The sequence below is a fragment of the Pholcus phalangioides genome, unplaced genomic scaffold (assembly GCF_987345545.1).
Source record: "Pholcus phalangioides strain wild (caught in Gottingen) unplaced genomic scaffold, Ppha-v1.0 ptg000015l_1, whole genome shotgun sequence".
Taxonomy (NCBI): domain Eukaryota; kingdom Metazoa; phylum Arthropoda; class Arachnida; order Araneae; family Pholcidae; genus Pholcus; species Pholcus phalangioides.
This window is the reverse complement of record NW_028301608.1, coordinates 105,330,704-105,347,301: the sequence shown is the minus strand read 5'-3', so window position 1 is coordinate 105,347,301 and position 16,598 is coordinate 105,330,704. Positions and strand designations below refer to the sequence as shown.

The window sequence follows — 16,598 nt, the reverse complement described above, 5'->3', positions numbered from 1 at the left end:
TCAAAAATGAAAAATTCAAAAATGAAAAATTCAAATAAAGAATTCAAAAATGAAAAATTCAAATAAAGAATTCAAAAATGAAAAATTCAAATAAAGAATTCAAAAATGAAAAATTCAAATAAAGAATTCAAAAATGAAAAATTCAAATATGAAAAATTCAAATAAAGAATTCAAAAATGAAAAATTCAAATATGAAAAATTCAAATAAAGAATTCAAAAATGAAAAATTCAAATAAAGAATTCAAAAATGAAAAATTCGAATAAGAATTCAAAAATGAAAAATTCAAATAAGAATTCAAAAATGAAAAATTCAAATAAAGAATTCAAAAATGAACAAAGTCATAGCCATTGTCTAGGACTCTCATCAGGGGGAACACCCTGACATTGGCTTAACACAGAACGTTTCTAAGAGCATTCCTTGGCCTACATAGCCTAAATAGATGCTTGATCCCCCGACGTTCTGCTGTAGTACCATTGAATTCAAAAATCAAAAGGTAAAGCCAAAACGAATGTTTTTGTCAAGTTTAAGAAAAAAAGTAAAGTTGCAGTCAATATAAAAATATATGGAATACATAAAATAGATGCAGAAGATGCAAGTGCTTTAAACATAACCGCTAGCGGTTATGTTTAAAGTGATCAGTTATAGTTATTGGTGTGAGGAGGAAGTAAGTTCAAGGTGTAAGGAGGAAACCTGTTGCATATTAAGATTTTTTTGAGATTATTTAATGCATTTTGAAAACCGTTGTCATTATTACAGATATGTTTGATGCGAGAAACTTGAGAAAATACAATATCTTTGAAAACCTTTTTGTTGATATTTGAATTGTGATTGGTTAGGAAATAGACTTTGAAATTAAAGTCTTTTCTTATGGTCTTAACTAAGTTCCAGTGAAAGTAGGATGAAATCATAGATTTTCAAAATTTTCTTTTGATTTTTGGCTTTGTTCTGGGATAGTACATCTCACGGACTAATTATCAACTTTTTGTTGGTCTCCAGGAATCCAAGGATGTTTTTAAACCTACCGGTATAACATGAGTTATGATTAACCTTAAATCAGCCTTACACGACCGAATGTAAATTGAATAAGGTGTTGCATTCGAACAGCGGTCCTCACCCTGCGGTAATAATTGCCCCCCTCCCTGCCTGCTGTACTGGGATATACTGAAGAGGGTGATGAGTGAAAATCAAATGAAAGGGGAGTCACGGAGGTGCTGAGTCACGACAATTGGTGGAGGAGGCCACAGACAGCTGTGGAGAAATGAAGTTTTCAAGTTAAAAATATTGAGAAAAAAATGTCACTATTTCCGGAATTCAGCAGAGCTGTCCATAGAATCAGGGCCATCTTGACCCACCTCCTCATGGGGTTTCATGTCCATAGGGGCATACATGGTAAGATTTGACACCATGATTTCGAGTGTAAGTATGTAAATATTTAAGCTGAGCATACATACTTCCTGCTAATTATATGAGGTTTATTAAGTAGGTTCATTGGATCGTCTTATATTTTACAGATCTATTTTTCTCTTATAATTCGATATTTGAGAGGGACGATCAATCCCTCCCTTCTGGACCCGTTCCTGGCCCAGGGTTTCAGAGATCGATCTCATTTATGAAATTCTGTTCAGTATAAATTTAGTTTAGACTAAATTCAATAATTTAATTAGAATGGGTCTCACTCTTGAATGGGTGTAGGATCCCTGGGTAAGACCAAGGAGCCACGAGAAGAAAATATGGTTCAGGGGGGGGGGGCATGGGCTAAAAAAAGTTGGGAACCACCGCATTAGGGTGATGATCAATAAAAACCTTGCCAGTCTCAATTGGATACAAGCATCGAACTCCTTCAGTAAGCACTAGGTGATCAACAGCAACAATTTCTTTTTAAATGCTTTGTATGGATTACGGAAATTTCCCCTCCGACATTTCACCCCCGGGAATTTCACCTCTGACGTTTCGCCCGGACATTTCACCAGTCCTGACGGTGTATGTGACGAAGTGAGTGGGTGAGTGACCGCATGAGAAACCGAGTGTGGTCATTCATACGGTCACCTTGATCACTTATATGGTCGCTAACTTGATCACTCATACGGTCACTCAATTGATCACTCATACGGTCACTTAATTGATCACTCATCCGGCCAAGCACTTGGTCACTCATATGGTCACTCATGTGGTCAGGCACTTAGTAACTCATACAGTCACTCATTCGATCACTCACTTGATCATTAATATGGTCATTCACACAATCATACAGACACTCATCACACTTACTCATACGGTCACTCACAGGGTCTCTAACTCATTAGCTATGACCACTCTCCCAATTAGTTGGTCATTCACACATCCAGTCACTCACTCGGTCACTCATACATTCAGACCTGGTGATATGTCAGGGGCGAAAAGTACCGGGGACGAAACGTACTAGAGGCGAAATGTCGCTGACGAAATTTCCGGATCCCGATTGGTATAAGGGGGTAATGTTTCAAACATTAGTATCACGGTGTGCTTATTATAAGGCTTTCTATAGAAATATAAGACATGACGAGAATAGGTGTTTGCACCTACAAATACAATCAATTGTGTGTGATATAAATCAACACCTTTCGTAAAAGTTGACCTTTGGTCATCCATTCCATTCATCGCGTGAAAGTAATAACACCTATCGTATAACACATACCCCTCGCTTTCATCTCTCGAGCAACGACGATACATTTTAGCTGAAAATGACCTACCGATGAGAACCTAAAAATAGAAATGCGCTTTTTATTTTCATTTTCGGTGATAGGTGTTATTTTCGCTTTTGTTCTATTTTGGTTTTGATTTCATTTTTATCTATTGGAGTCAGTCCGGAACGTGATTGGAAATACGCATCGTTATGGGATGAGCCAACTAATGGTGAACTAGGGGTTGAGATAAAATTCCTAGTTGCTTCCAACAAAAAAGCGAACCCTTTAATACAGTGTTTCTCAACCTTTCTGAAAACAAGGACCAGCAAAATGTCTGAAACAATTTGACGGACTACTTACGTCCCGTATTACAGGACATAACTGCAATTTCCGTCCCTTTTTTTATACATTTGTCCCGTTTTTCAACGGTACTTATTTGAATTTGTAATATTTTACACACGCACGCACGCGCGCGGTTTATCGTATTTTTCTCAAATGCATTTTTGTTTACTGCGTTTGCACCTGCCCTTCATTTCCACACATTTCCATAATTTTAGAACTAATTAGCAAATTGCATTTAAAGCAATATATCACAATTTTTGGCAAAATTTAGTGATATCCCGTAATTAAGATTACAATTTCCTGCATTCTCCTTGGTGATGTAAGTATGAAGGTATTATTTTATTTGTACACATATGGATATTACTAATATCAATTATAACGGCAAATAATTTTATCAAGTCTGCTTGTGGATTACCTATGTCATCTCTGGTCCGGGGACCATAGGTTGAGATACTACTTCAATAGTTACCACACAGCGTGTTGGATAATGAATAAGCGTCTTAAACTAGAAGTGGTCATCACACTGTTGGCTGTAGTTCAGTACTCTTTTGTGTGTTTTCAGATCTTCACAACCTTTTCTTTCACAGAAACTCGCCACAAATAGCAGTGTTGCCAACTTTATTGTTTTTCCAACTATAAATCCAGTCTTTCTTAAATGTTTGGTCGGAAAGATAGCTATCTTATTATAAAATAACCATGTAACGTAATTATAATATCGATGACAAACTTTCTGGTTGTTCAAATCCCGATTTCAATTATTTAAATAAAAATTTTGTAAATTCTAGTTGTTTAATTTTTATACGGTTGGCAACACTGACAACGAGTGACGAACCTTACGAAGTTACGATGCACCATTAAGTTTTCTTTAACCCTTCACCTACAAGCTTTTGGCAACAAATATGATTGATTAATATTTGATGAATCGGTGATAAATCCAGTAACCTTGTGCAAACTTAACCGCATGTTAAAAAATGTAAGAAATGGGAAAGAAAAAAAATAGAAGAAAAATAAATAAAAAGAGTCACACACACACATTGTTTTTCAACCTGTAGTCCGCGGACCCCCAGTGCGTCCGTGAGTACTTTGCAAAAGTGTTACCGAGATCATTTTCTACCATTTCAATGAGAGATGCATTTTGTGCTGTGAAATTGTAATGTATGAAATTTTTTGACATAAAAAAATGCATTTAAAATGTTTTACAGAGGCGTCGAAATTGACTTTCTGATGCTACAGGGGGTCCATAGAGCATTAGCTGGCACCACGGAGGGGACCGTGACATTGAAAAGGTTGAGAGACACTGGTCTGCCTATCCATTCCGTTGAAAATTTTAAAACTCACGAAACGAACAAAAAGGGGAAAAAAAAACCAAAAAAAAAAATCTTAAGGACGATAAATGAAATACAGTCAGCAGCAAAGTTTTTTCCAAAATCCATGGTGAAAACTTTCTTATTAATTTTAACAATGTTGCCTAACTTGATCTGCTTTTTCGGTTGACCCAAGATGTCTCCGGTTCTTAAGACGCTTTTATTTCCAATGTGGTAGTTATAATGCGTAGCAGGAAAATTATAAAAACCGCTTAAAGGGTTAAGAGAAAGGAAAATCTGACATTATATTTTGCCTATTTCAGAACTTGATAATTATGCACTCGAAACATGTTCATCTATTTGTTGTTCATCTTCATTTTGGGCAAGCACCGATTATCTGAATATTCTTTTGTCGACTGTATTTTTATTTTTTTAATTGTATTTCTCGCTCCTTTTATTATCCATTTCATGGAGAAAACAGATTTCTAATTTGTTTCTGTTTTGCCAGAACACGAGAGACACTCTCAAAATAGTCTTCAAGTAGGATTCCTTCAAGGAAGGATTTATTTAATTTTTATCCAACTAACTTCTGATCAAACCTCCTTTCTAGTTACCTAATGCCAGGAGAAAGACAACCGGAAAAAATACATTTTTACATGTTTTGCAACAGTGATGAAAAACTAAGCATGTTGAAAACATATGCTTTTTCAGAAATAATAGATGGCTTTGAACTTAAACATATGGAAAAAAGTAAAAATAATTTCCAATTATACATAAATTTCTCAAAAAAAAAGTAGCCAGGAGAAGTTCATTTAATAAAGACACTCGCCTCTTTTTCCCAAATAAATATAATTTGTGAATTAAATTTAGTTTCCGGAATAATCCTTATTTCTAATTGATTTAAAAAAAGGTTAAAGTTATTTCTGCATTCTTCTCTTAACTTTCTCAATACAAAATTAGATAAGTGGCAACTGATGTTGTAGGATTTGAACCAATATTTTCCAAATGTCATGAATGGGGGGAAAAAAGCTGGGGAAAATTTTCATTTGGCTATAAACTATTGATAAAAAATGTTTAAAATTATGAAAAAAATGAAACACGAAAGTATACCGGTCCTAAAAACATATATTATTGAAAAAATGTGTATATTTTTTGTTTTAAGATAAGAAAGTAATAATTTTAAAATTTTAAAAATGGGCTGGGGAGAGCGAAGAGAAGGGCATTTCCTTCACGAATGAAATTTTGTTCGAGCAAATTTACAAATTACATTGATGAAAAAATTATAAAGAGGGTGGTGACTTTTCAGGAACTGGGATTTATGCGTTAATAGAAATTGATGAAAATAGAAAAGTTCTGCGCTAAATATTAAATTTAGGTCAATTTCGTTGGAATGACCGAAACGCGTTCAAAAAAAATCCAGTCTGCTGTTTCACAGCCTCAAGTCTCAATTTTCACACTGCTTAAGAGTCCCGTATACTAGCAAGAGGCAGCGTATGTCTCTAGGTAAGGTCTCCAAAACTTTAAGGCATACTCCAGGCCAGGACAAAATAAGAGCTGGTAAAGAGGAAGAGTGACTATGGGCGAGGATGCTCAACCATTATGGGAATGTGGGGCCACTTTATTGATGTGAAAACGTGTCGCGGGTCACTTAATGAAGTGATCTGGACAGAGCTGCCGGTCACTTGAATGATCTGTTAAAGTGCCGCGGGTCACTTAAGTACTCTGGACTGTTGCACGCGTCACTTAAGTGATCCTAAAATGCAAGGTGGGCCACTTAAATGCTCCTGTACAGCACGTTCCAAAGGATTATTCAAGGGATACGTAATGTGCCGCGGGTGACTTAAATAATCTGCATATATTCCATAGGCTTTTAAGTGATATGTTAATGTGCCGTCGGTCACTTAAGTGACCTGTAAATTTGTCGTAGGTTACTTAAGTGATTTGTAATGTTCCGCGGGTCCCTTAAGTGATCTGTAAATATGCCGTGGTCCCCTTGAGTGATCTGGAACTGTGCTGCTGGTCGCTCAAGTGATCTGTTAATGTGCCGCGAGTCACTAAAATGATCTGGGCATGTGCTGTAGGCCCCTTGAGTGAACTCAAAATGTTCCAAGTCATTCAAGTGATCTGTAAATATAACGTGGGATCTGGAATAACGCCGAATATCACGTAAGAGACATGGAAATGTGCCGCGGGTCATTTAAGTGATCTTAAAATTCAATGTGGGCCCCTTAAATGCTCTGGAACTGCGTTGCACGTTACTCAAATGATACGTAAATGTGCCGGGGGTCACTTGAGTAATACGGAAATGTTAAAAATTAAATAAGGAACACTTAGTTTATTTTTTACAAAATTAGGTATGAGGTTGCGGGCCACATCAGATGACTCCTAGGGCCACGTTTGGTTCGCTAGCCATGGCTACATGCATGGGTTGGGCATGTACGCTTCAGGGGAACGCGAAGAGATCGTTAAAAGAATGAAACCGAGTAGGCTGTTCTGTTCATTTTTTTGACTGACCATCGCTTAAGACGGGCGTCAGTGAAAATTCCCAAATCGGTGATCCTACTGTAGCTGCATCGAGAGAAATTCTAAAATTATGCTGAAATATTCTATTTTTTCTAACGAAAATTGATAAGGGGTGGGGGAATCCTTTACAATTTCCTTTCATTCACTTTGTTGTTATAAATCCTAATTTTTTATTAGCCCTCACCACCAGCGGAGGGGCTCCGCGACAACTTTGTAAAGCGATTAACATAAACTGTTGCAGGACTGTAAGAGCCCCCAGTGTATTTCTTTGCACGTGGGCCGAATGATGTTGTTAAGAAGACTCTCTGATACACCAGATAAAGAAAAACTGCGGGCTGATCAGCTTATCAATTAAAGTTATGAAACATACTTATTAGAGCTCACAAATTCGATATGGTGGAGACTTTTATTAGGTGGATCGTAATAGGAATGACGAGCTTATCTCTTTCTCGAATAAAGTCTGAATAATATTGTTTAAGACATACATGCTCAAACCATGGCCCGCGTTCCATAAGTGGAACTCGGAGTCATCTGATGCGACACGCGACAAATTACAAACCACTCATTTAAGCTGCCAACGGCGCATATCCCGGTCACTTGAGTGACCCCAAACACTATTCCATATCCCTTGAGTGACCCCAAACACTATTCCATATCCCTTGAGTGACCCCAAACACTATTCCATATCCCTTGAGTGACCCCAAACACTATTCCATATCCCTTGAGTGACCCCAAACACTATTCCATATCCCTTGAGTGACCCCAAACACTATTCCATATCCCTTGAGTGACCCCAAACACTATTCCATATCCCTTGAGTGACCCCAAACACTATTCCATATCCCTTGAGTGACCCCAAACACTATTCCATATCCCTTGAGTGATCCGCGGCACATTTTCAGTTCACTTGAGTGGCACGTGGTACATTTGCAGATTACTGAAGTGGCTGACTGACATATTTACAGATCACTTGAGTGGCTCGCAGCACACTGACAAATCATTTAAGCGGCCCGCGACACACTTTCAGGTCACCCGAGTGCCTTTTGTCACATTTCTAGATCAATTAAATTTGTCGCAACGCATTTTCAGATCACTCCAGCGGGGCCACGGCACCCTATCAGAATCAGCTGAGTGACTCATGCCGCATTTCCAGAAGACTCGAGTGACCCGCGACTTGTTTCTCAAACAATGAAGTGGCCTACGCTCTCCAAAAGGTTGAGCACCCTTGATTTAAGTTCTCTATATTTCTTAATTAAAGCAATAAAAAATTTGTACGATATATTTACTCAGTGTAAATTTTTAAGATTTAATATAAGCTACGTAATTTTCTTATTATCTTTCAATTATCAGATTTTTCATAATGTATATATATCTTGCATTTTCTAAAATTATTAAAAGAAATTTAAGTATTTCATAATTACCTCACTTCATTAGTTTTAACGTTCCCCTCTTTAAATTATTTCATTTTTGAAAATTATTTTTAAACTTGTGGAATTGAATTCCACAATCTAAGAACCGAAACCTTTAATAATATTTAATACAGGGTGAGCAAAAAGTCCGTAGGATCTTTAAAAATGAATAAAAACCGAAAAAATAACCGAAATAAAAAACGGTTTGCAGGGTTAGCATCGCTAGGTCTCGGGAATTTTTTTTGACAAGAAAAAAATCTCAAAAACAGCCGATAGGTGGTGCTGGTGCTAGCGACTTCGGTGCAAATAGGCAAATGAGACGGTTATAAGAACTTGCGCGCTCATTATCCACAATCATTGTAAACCCTTGTAAACCGTGCATGTGGACCTGCTACACACTGCCGTTGCTGGATTTGTGACTCGCCTGCAATATGTTATCCCCTGTGGTGGTGTTCATGTGGAGCACATACTGCTGCGATAAACGATTTGGAGGCATTCTGATCGTTATTTGCGTATCTTACGTACTTGTGTACATCAGTGCCACCTATCGGCTGTTTTTTGAGTTTTTTGTCTTAAAAAAAATTCCCGTGACATAGCAATGCTAACATTGCAAACAGTTTTTTCATTTCTTTTGTTGTTTTCGGTTTTTATGAATTTTTAGTTTTTACGGACTTTCTGCCCACCCGGTATAATGTTTTAACAAGTTATTTTTTGACAATTATTCCAGCAATTTCAATTACAACTCTTCCACAACATTGTTACGTAAAAAATTTAAATAAATTTTTAAAACTGATTTATAATGATTCTTTGATTTTTAGGTTTTACCATATTAACTAGACCATTTATGCAATTTCCTATAATACTTTTCTTCTTTGAAAATTGTTTATAGGACAATGTCACAAACGAGTTTGAAACAAATTTTTAATCAATCAAACAGTTAATTAATGATTCGAAATAAGAATTTGAAAATTAAAGTAAAACATATACAGGGTGTTTCTGAAAGGAATAAAAATTCCATGGTTAATTCTAAAACTAAAGTAAAAATATACAAAATAACCAGAAAAAAAGAGAAATTTAGATGTAATAATGACATCTCCGTGAAATGATAATTGGGAGAAATCTATAGATATATATGTTACGGTAAATGTGATAGATCCGGTTATTATACATAATAACCAATTGGTATGCATAGTTGCTGAGCATTTTGATAAGTTTGATAAATATCCCGATTATCACTTACCGGTGATTATGTATCTTGCCCAAGCGTAATTGGTAAATTTGATAAATTTCCTTAAATTTATCACTTTCACCGGCTAGGGGCCGTTCAAGTATTACGTAAGCAAATTTTTAGCAATTTTTGACCCCCTTCCCCCCCCCCCGTCAGCAAAAGTCCGCAAAACGCAGACCTCCCCCCCCCCCTCCGTCAGCAAAATTTCGTCATCAGCTTTGCCCCTCTGAATCCTAACTCATATTTTAATAAAGAATGGTTGATGATTTAAGCACTATCTATCCAAACCCCCTTTCCCGCTTGTCATCAAAAGTCAGCGAATCGGAAAACCTCTCCCCCCCCCCATCGATGATGACGTAATACTTGAACGACCCCTATTATGCGTAATATCCAAGCGTCACGTCGTTGGTAAACATGATAAATCGTACTGTATGATATACTATAATTGAAGGTAATAAATTACGGTAATTCATGTAAGATTATATCGGGGTACGAACGTAAAATTTGTTATCATTATTGGGGGGGTTCGACTATATTCATCACATATACTAGACTCATTTAGATTTTTTTTTCACATTTATCAAATTCATCAATCACAACGGTACTACGCGTAATCACAGATAAAGGCGATAAATTTCAAAGTATTTAGCAAATTTACCAACAACGCTTGGCTATTACGCATATTCACCGGTAAAAGTGGTCAATTTATAAAACTTACCGGTATGATTGATAAGTATGCATAGTAACCGGTTATTATGTATAATAATCGATTTATCATATTTACCGTAACATAATGATTATATGCAAATTTATTCATTCAAAGACCAATGGTTCGTGACTGTTCTCATACATTTTGTGAGGAAAATAAAAGATTACTACTTTCACTTGATACTCGTTTACCCTGATATTTGTGAATATTTACACATAGAAGATGCAACCATACAGTGAAACCTTCGATATCCGGAACAACCCAAAGAATATGTCACATGTGCAAATTTCAAAGGTGCATGCGTGAGGAGTGAAAGGGTGTTTCGCGGGGTCAGTGACCAAAGAAATAGTGCAAATGATGCGCGTGAGGTAATTTTGTAACATTTATGTAAAATTATATAAATAAAACAAACAAGTTTGCAACACCCAGGACTGTATAAACTTCATAGTCTTTTACTCCAGCTCTTTTACAGCTTCTCTACGGAGATATTTATTGATGTCTGAAAATTTTCTCATTTTAGATGCATTAATCTCGGTTTATTTCGGACTCTGCCAATATGTTGACATAATGCAGGGTGATTCTAAATTCATGGGAGAAAATTTAAGAGGTGATATAAGGCACCTAAACAAACATTTTTGGTCATAGAATGTGTGGTCGGATCGCAATAGCAAAGGTGCTACAGGGTGTTTTTAGAGAGTGCACAACAGCAAAAACAAATGCCATATTTTTCCGACGGATTTGCTGCGACATGTGCTATCAACCATTCAAGAAAGCATATTCACCTTCGGAGTGGATTCGAGTTTGTTTTTTTATAGGTGCAAGGACCATCAAAGTTATGCTGCGCCAAACAATAGTCAAGCGGTATAATTACTTGTTTTAGAATTTGCATCATCCAGGTTGCATGAGAAGGACATGAGACGGCCTACCACATTACAATACCCTGCTGTCTCGAATGGTTGATTGCACTTATTGCAGCAAATGAGTCAGAAAAATATGATATTTGCTTTTGGTGAAGAGCTGTTGTGCACTATCTAAAAACACCCTGTACCGCCTTTGCTATTGCGATTCGACCGCACATTCTACGATCAAAAATGCTTGTTCAGGAGTCTTATGATACCTCTTAAAGTTTGTCCCATGAATTTAGAATCACCCTGTATAAAGTACATTATTTATCATAAGATAATACGAAGTAGGCCTATATTCTGTACCTATGAACTTAAAAATGAAAACTTAAGAATATATATTAAATATATTAACACCATTCAGCATCATGACGAGCAACAATAAGTATGAATTAAGATAATATATTATGCATATTAAGCTAATTAATAACAACTAATAACATAATTAAATCTAAAAATTATATTGAACTTTAATGCAATATAATTCTATAGTTTCATATCCATAGACTATACGACTTATAAAAGATTATAACTTTTCATATAAAAATGCAATTATACACAATAATGTGATAGAAAATTATAGACTTAACATATTGACAATATTAACTCGAAATTTTATTGAGATAACAATGAATTATACATTATTTTTCCCTTAAAGAAAATAAAGCTGTTTAATGAAACAATTTTTTACTAACTTTTATTCATTACGCACTGGGCATATCGATTTGAACTTTTCATCCCACATCCAGATAGCATTGTACCCATTTAAATACTATAGTATTTGATTGTGCATTATTTTTTTTTAAATGAAATTCATAATTTTTTTAATCAAAATTTTCACTTAAAAAAACAACGCTTTTTCTTATAACTATAAAGTCGAGGTGAATTGGATATTGAGAGGGAAGAAGACTGCAATTTAACACATTAGAAACCCTAAATAATGACATGCAACAATGTGCAAACCACATTCATCAGCACATTTTCAACTTAACTCATATGCAAGGTGATTACTTAATTCCTCTTCTTGCATTTTACTAGCGAACGTGAACCTTTGATCCTAGAGGAATACTTCCAATTAGAAGAATTATCCAAATAACGACGTATAGTAAAACTCAGAACACACCATTCATGTTGCAAAGGGTTGTATGGTTACTAAAATAAAAAAAAATAAAAAAATTTATACGGACACCATGTGCTCAAAAACCCAATTGAAAAGTTGTTGCCTGTCTTTTCAGAGGGGAAGGGGGGGGGGTGAAATTCCACGTTTCTAAGTGCAATATTCGCATATATTGAATTCAAAAATTGGGGGAAATTTTGAATAAAACAGCAAAAACCAACGGATGGCACTTCTTTCCTTAATCAATCTTCTATCCTTCATTTATGTTTTCTTCCCAATTTTCCTCAGATTTTTCAGTTCAAATATCTCAGTGAATTATTTTCTCAGGAGAGACAGGACAACAATTTTCTAATTGAGATTTTGAGCACAGGGTGTGTGTCCGTATAAAAAGTTAATTTTTCTATTTGAATATCTATGAGACCCCTTATAACATGAGTGACGTATCTGAGTTGTGCACGTTATTTGGGTACTTTTTCTTATTGGAAGCACGTCTCATATGGATCAATAGTTCCCCATTAAATTGCGGCAAGGGGAATTAACTAATGTAACTATATAACCCGCACATTATGGAAATGATAATTATTCTATAGTCATACAGTTAATAGCATTAATTTGCATAACCACAAGAAAAGATTTGGTGCGCAGATTTTTTTTAAACATGAAACTACGGGAGTAGTGAGATGATAATTATGCGATTCATGTACTCCGTTGTTATGCACTAAAGATACTCGAACATCTTGGTTTCTAGGATCATACGCATACATGTAATTATGATAACTATCAAAGAGAAACATTATGCAATAATAGATAATAATGGATCATAACTCACAGTTCGGTGGATCAGTTTCATGGAGGATGAAGATCTTCCTTCCAGCGTTTCTATTTTGTTTTTCCCTCTCTTAATTAATCACCAATGCATCCAAACGGAAAAAGGAGCGGTAACGAAAATAATTAACGCTAATAATCAAAAACGAAATGACTATTCGCTGCACTACGGAATATGCTTCTTCTTTACTCTCCGGTGCACTTTCATTAATTCTAGCATCGAAATGACGAACGCATTTGGCAAAATTCGAACCAAAAATACCAAAAAATATTGAACAAAAATGAGGGTTTTTTTTTTCTTTTCGGAATTTGCTCTCTCTCTCTCTTGCTGTTTTTTTTTCTTTCCCTCGTTCTTCCTGGTTTGTTTTAACACTCGAAAGAAAAGGTTCTTTTTTAAGGGGAATGATGAGAAATTGTTAAATTGTTGTGCACATCGCTAAACGTAAAAATAATTACAATAAACGACGAGAACAACAAAAAAATAAGAAGCGAAAATCTACAAAAAAGAGACGTTTTTCCCCTAAAAAACGATGTACGGGTGTTGAAGGGGGGGAAGAAGAAGAAGAAGAACAAAGAGCACAACACACACAACATCGAGGACGTTCCGCGGATTCCACTTCACTTTTCGAGGGGGAAACGACAAAAATCTGGCGATCAAATTCGCTAGCGCTGCCGTCGCCAACTAAACCCGCCAGCACGCGCCAATTGTCTGTCTCTCTCTCTATGGATATGGTTAATATAGACTTGAAAAATGTATCAAAACAATATAAATATCCCTTAGGGGTGTAGGACAGGGGCGGTCGCAACGTTTTTTTTTGGGGGGGGGGCTACACCTACGGTAATAATATTGCCTTTCTAAATTCTGAATTTTCATCAATTTTGGAAATAAAAATTTTCATCTAAAAAAAATCTGGAATTCTGCATTTTTATCAGGAAAAAAATAATTCTGGAGTTTTTCTTTCCTAAATTCTGAATTTTTTAATCAATTCTAGAAATCTACATTTTCATCTAGAAAAAAGTAATTCTAGAATACTGCATTTTTATCTAAAAAACATAATTCTGGAATTCTGCATTTTTATCTAAAAAACATAATTCTGGAATTCTGCATTTTTATCTAAAAAACATAATTCTGGAATTCTGCATTTACATCTAAAAAAATTCTGAATTCTGAATTTTTATCAGGAAAAATAATTCTGGAATTTTTTATATTTCCTAAATTCTGAATTTCAATCAATTCCGGAAATCTACATTTTCATCTAGAAAAAAAAATTCTGGAATTCTGCATTCTTATTTAGTAGAAAGAAATAATGTAAATTTTTTTTTTCACAAATTCTAAATTTTCATGAATTCTGGAATTATCATTTCTTTCCTTTATGTTGAATTTTCATGGGTACTGCAAATATCTGTCAATTATTTTTATTTTCGATTCATTGATTCTGAACCTTCATTAGTTCCCCGCCCCCACAGATAGTTTCTTTCATTAGATTCTCGTTTTAATTGGTTTTTGAATTATTTCTTTCATCAATTTAAAATTTTCTTCAGTTCGAAATTTTCATTTACTTTTTTTTTGTTAATTTGCATTTAATTGTGTCTGTATTTTTTGTGTGGATATTTTTCAGTATTCCTGTATATACTGAAATAATATATGAATTTTCGGATTCCGATTACCCTCTCCCACAGTGGAATATAAAATCAAGGCTCTAGGGGCAACGAAATTAAAACGCCTCCGGGGCCCCCACTTTTATTTTTGCGCCGGGCTTATTAACTTTTATTTTTGTAGAGGTGCGACCCAGGATGAAATAAGGAAATTGTCGAAGACCTCTGGGGTTGTTGATCGTATTATTCAGTGTCATCTCAACTCATGGGCCATGGCTCCGACATTCAGCAGCAGGGCCTTTACACTTGGATCTTTGGCGGGCCCTCATGCTAAACTCTTCAACCCCCCATTAGACCTAATGAACACGAATATCACCATGAAAAAGTTTTATTGGCTCTTATTTTTTGAGATATTACTATGCAAAGTGTGAAAAAAGGGCTTTATACGAGCAGTGTCTGTGGATAACAATGGAATTTCCAACATGAAAAATATGCTATTCAGGATGGTTTTGACTAGCTGAACAGGAATACCACTATGGATAACGTTCTATCGGCCTTCTTATCGGAGATATCACCATGTTAAAAATGAGTGAACTATAGTGTTGTAGTACAATCTGTTTTTCTGTGCATTTTCATTTTTTTTATGTACATTAATATCGTGTATATATATTTGCGAGGTTTCTATATACAAGTATTTATGTTGGTTTTTTTTCGCATATTTATCTTTTTTTTTTCATTATGTTTTGATACGTATTTGATTCACTGTTATATACGTATGTGTAATGACAAAGAAAACTGGAGCCAAACAAGCTTTTTTTATGGTCAGATTCATGTTCAGCACAACGAAATACGTAGTAATTGTCTGTTTTTTATTCAGGACGCGGAAAAATTTTCAAAATTTGTTGCCTAGTGGAATCTTTAATTTTAATATGATGGAGGAAAAAAAAACACATAAATCACATGAATCGTATTACTATCAAAAAAACATCCAGAACTTTTGGGGTGACCGGTAAAAGCCGATTTATTCAGATAAGGTATTACTCTCTAAATTGTATGGATGCGATCCGCGATTGCCCTCAAATAGAAAAGACTGAAACCTTCAAGTATTTATGAATAACATTCAAGTAGAGATTTGAAATGGAAAAATCATATGCAAATTATCAACGATATAATAAAATATTATAATATAAGAATATACGTATAATCTCCGAAATATTTGTATTAGAAAAATTTTTAATAACTATTTACAATGCATGGATCCTGTCCACTCTTCATTAAGGAATTTGTGTATGGAGAGGAGATTATATGACTATTATTATTGTTATATACTCCTAGCATGGGACCCCAACAACCTGCAGCAGAGCCAGTAGGCTCGGATCTATCACGGGCGCCTAGCAAGATTTTTCATTTGCCCCTTCACGGTGAGCTTACATTGTCAAAAAAAAAAAAATCACCTTGGGTCCCTCGGCTGCATCCCTCTTATGATCATTTGAGCATTTTTGTGCTACCGCGGTTATTTTTTGCACTCGAGGGCTAGTTACACCTTTGACATACAATTGATTTCCGATCTCGAATGGCATCCTTTTTAATACTTACCGAGAGTTTGGTGTGCTATCCCGTCGGCGTAGGACACCCTGCGGTAGCAAAAAAGTGTGCAACGCAATCTCATCACCACCCTTGTGGGGCCATGACTTTTAGTGTTTTTAATAAATAATAATATTTTTTTGTAGAATAGTGGTTTTTAAAACGTGGTCAGCAATAGTTTGCTGAGGAATCCACGTCATGATTTTTTTATAGATATGACCGTATTTAGGGGAAAGAAGATAGGTCTAGTGCCCTGTGTCCCGGAACCACAAACGTATAAACGTATTACGTATTGTTATCTTTGGTCTACGTCCGGAACAGGGGAAGGCCGGGGGAAAGAGCAAATTTCACCGTTTGACGAAGTGGTTCTTAACCATACTTGAAGGTGGGAGGGG

The 16,598-nt window shown here is 35.5% G+C and overlaps 1 protein-coding gene across 3 annotated transcripts in view; it reads right to left on the bottom strand.

Moving 5' to 3' along the window:
* The window catches only part of Ca-beta (Calcium channel protein beta subunit), a 101,380-nt gene that overhangs the window by 63,955 nt on the left and 20,827 nt on the right, over nucleotides 1-16,598 (bottom strand). The window contains exon 1 of one of the 3 annotated variants that reach the window (XM_089245033.1): nucleotides 13,028-13,635. The exons of 1 other annotated variant lie outside the window; for it this stretch is intronic. In XM_089245033.1, coding sequence (XP_089101159.1) covers nucleotides 13,028-13,048 — 21 coding nt within the window. In that variant the 5' untranslated portion in view covers nucleotides 13,049-13,635. Of the gene's footprint in view, nucleotides 1-13,027; nucleotides 13,636-16,598 lie in introns of those variants that run through there. One more of the 3 variants, XM_089245032.1, reaches the window with a different exon arrangement.